The sequence below is a fragment of the Spea bombifrons genome, chromosome 9 (assembly GCF_027358695.1).
Source record: "Spea bombifrons isolate aSpeBom1 chromosome 9, aSpeBom1.2.pri, whole genome shotgun sequence".
NCBI classification, from domain to species: domain Eukaryota; kingdom Metazoa; phylum Chordata; class Amphibia; order Anura; family Pelobatidae; genus Spea; species Spea bombifrons.
Genome location: NC_071095.1, coordinates 28,094,687 through 28,097,255, shown reverse-complemented (window position 1 = coordinate 28,097,255; position 2,569 = coordinate 28,094,687). Strand labels below are relative to the sequence as shown.

At 48.4% G+C, this 2,569-nt stretch overlaps 1 protein-coding gene across 1 annotated transcript; it reads right to left on the bottom strand.

Moving 5' to 3' along the window:
• Positions 1 to 238: 238 nt before the first annotated feature.
• On the bottom strand, positions 239 to 1,559 carry LOC128504410 (SLAM family member 8-like). The gene is made up of 3 exons (XM_053474440.1): positions 1,520 to 1,559; positions 1,018 to 1,338; positions 239 to 588 (listed from the first exon to the last, which is right to left on the bottom strand). The coding sequence occupies exons 1-3, from the start codon at positions 1,557 to 1,559 to the stop codon at positions 239 to 241; spliced, it is 711 nt and encodes a 236-aa protein (XP_053330415.1).
• Between the last annotated feature and the right edge of the window lie 1,010 nt (positions 1,560 to 2,569).

Below are 2,569 nucleotides of genomic sequence, written 5' to 3'. Positions count from 1 at the left end.
CAAGACGCAGGCGGTCAGCACGGTGAACGTTATCAGGATGGAGGCCGCTGTGTACACCGCTATTTTATGGTTGAAATTCTCCACAGTGTTCCCCGCTGTGAAATAAAACATACGGCAGAGTTATAGTGCCCCCCGCAGAACGCTTCCTTTAAATAGTATTGCACACCGTTGTTGAGTGACCTCCGTGGCTTCTATTGCCTGAGAGCACAAGCTCAAAGTAGCAGCTAAAAGTTACTCTTTAGGGCTGTTTACCCCGCCATGGAGGGGATTTGTTGTAATAGCCCCGCCACTGACCGGAGCAGCCGTGCCACGGAACCACGGCTTCGTGCCCTTGGCTGACGGCGTTGGATGCCGTGCAGGTGTACGACGCGTCCGAGTCCCCAGGCTCCAGGCTGGTTCTGAGCAGACGGCCCCCGTCGTACAGGGTGTACGTCGTGTTCAGGGGGTCCCCCCGCCCGCTGTTAGCCGTCCAGGTGTAGGAGACGTCGCTCCCCGCGGTGGTGTTACAGCTCAGGAGCACCGAGCACCCCGTCGCCTCCGCGCGTCCTCTCAATACAAACACCTGGATTAACGGGGGGGCCACCGCTTCTGGAAAACAAAAACAGTCTGCGATGACTCCAACCATCATTTGTTTGTGGTTTTTGTGTATACGTTTCATCGATGCAAGTAGAACATTCCCCATTTACCGTTATCACCCGACCTCCTGCGCTTACGGTGCGTCTGACAATATACTCTGTAGCCTTACTCCTGCTAGGACCCCCCCGGGGCTCTAACCCACCAAAGTATAAGCCTCGTTGTAAGCGTATAATTGGAGTCACGAGAAGGTTCTATGTCCAGAAACGTTTTATCCGACAAACAGAGCTGCTATTATTTAACTTAATTACTAAAGGAGTGCGCAGGCCCGCAATACCATCTGATGAGGGCCTAGCAGGAGGACTCGGTCTCTGATGGTTGTGGCCGTTGTATTTTTGGGGCTCCTCTATCTCTACGTTCTTCATGTGGCCAAGAACGCCTTACCGTAGACGGTGAGATGGAACTGGAATAGAGCCATGTGTCCTTCTGTGTCCACGAGGTGACAGCTGAACATCCCGCTATCCCCCGGTTCCAGGCCGCCGATCTGTAGCGTAAAGTCACTTCCGAGCTGGACTCTCCCGAAGAACCGGGACCTGTATGTGGTTTCCGAGAACCCTCTGGAAAAAGAGGCCACCAGCTCGTCGCTCCGCGACAAATGTTTCCAGAAGACGTCTCGGGTTCTAAACCCATCAGGGAGCGCAGGGGAGAGCCGGATCGATCCTCCGAGGACCCCATGGACCTGCGCGGTCTGCTCCGCGACGTACGCTGTAAGGATAAGGTATGTCAGTGCGGAGAAACGGGGAACATCCCAGCAGCTTTGTGTTCCAAATAAAAACCATCAATTGATTGGAATCCCAAATATTCTAATTAATGTTTCCGAAGCCTCATTCCTGTAACAGCCAATTAAATACAAATCACGGGTGTTTATGCTGGGTTGGTCACCTACCTGTTTGTGCAAGTAAAATGGGCGTAAGCCATCGTATCATCTCAACCCCTGCTTTGCTGCCGTCTTTTATTTATTTTGGGGAGTACGTTGAGTCCTGCGTTTAGGTCTCCAGTCCCTCCGTGCTGACCGTGAAGCAGATATTCATTGAGTGACCGTATGAGAAACTAGAAATAACCGAGCGCAGCCCCTGATCTTCCTCTAACGTCTCGTGACCAATTAGATGATTCCAGCTAGAAAGGGGAACTCCGTCTGTGGCCAGCGATGGTAAACTTCCAAAAAAAATAGTGCTTTATTTTAACAACACCGTGACGTAAGAGGTTAGTGGAACGTTCTGCAGGTTAAAAATACCGCGTCGGCGTTGGTAACTTTTTATTTCATTAAGTTAAGAGATGATGATGAAGAAGCAAATGTCACTGAAGGGTTTGCTCATATAAAGTGTAATATTTGTTGCTATTGTAATTAAGTTTTACCATATAGAAAAGGTGGTAGATAAGTGGAACAGCTCCCCGGCAGAAGTGGTAGAGGGTAATAGAGTGGAGGCATTTAAACACGTATGGATTGTTATCAAAGACAAGAACAAGGACCGATTAAGGTTTGAGTTTTAACAGAGAAGTCGGGCCAAATTGTCCTGGTTTTAGGTTTCTTGTACTTTAAATCTCACGCAGCCAGCGGCCGTCTGAAAGCAAGATAGGCCCCGTACATGTGCAGAAACATGGAAAGCACCCCAACGAAGCCGTGTCACATGACAGACTATTTCTAGAGACATTGCCTAATTTTGAGCTAATTTCCTGGGGGGAAAAAAGTTTCTAGTGATACCAAAAAAATAAAATATATAATAAAATATATATATTATGAGCTACTGATGGGAGAAATGGCAGCCGGAGACAGTGTTTTTTTGTGATGTAACGATATGGCTGCTTCATCCGCTGTTTGTTTCAACAGGTTACGTAATATCTGGGTCACTAAAGCCCAGTCGCACTGATTCTGAATACTAGCTGCAAAATTATTATAATAAATTCACCCAATCTGCGGCAATGCTTAAAGCAGAAG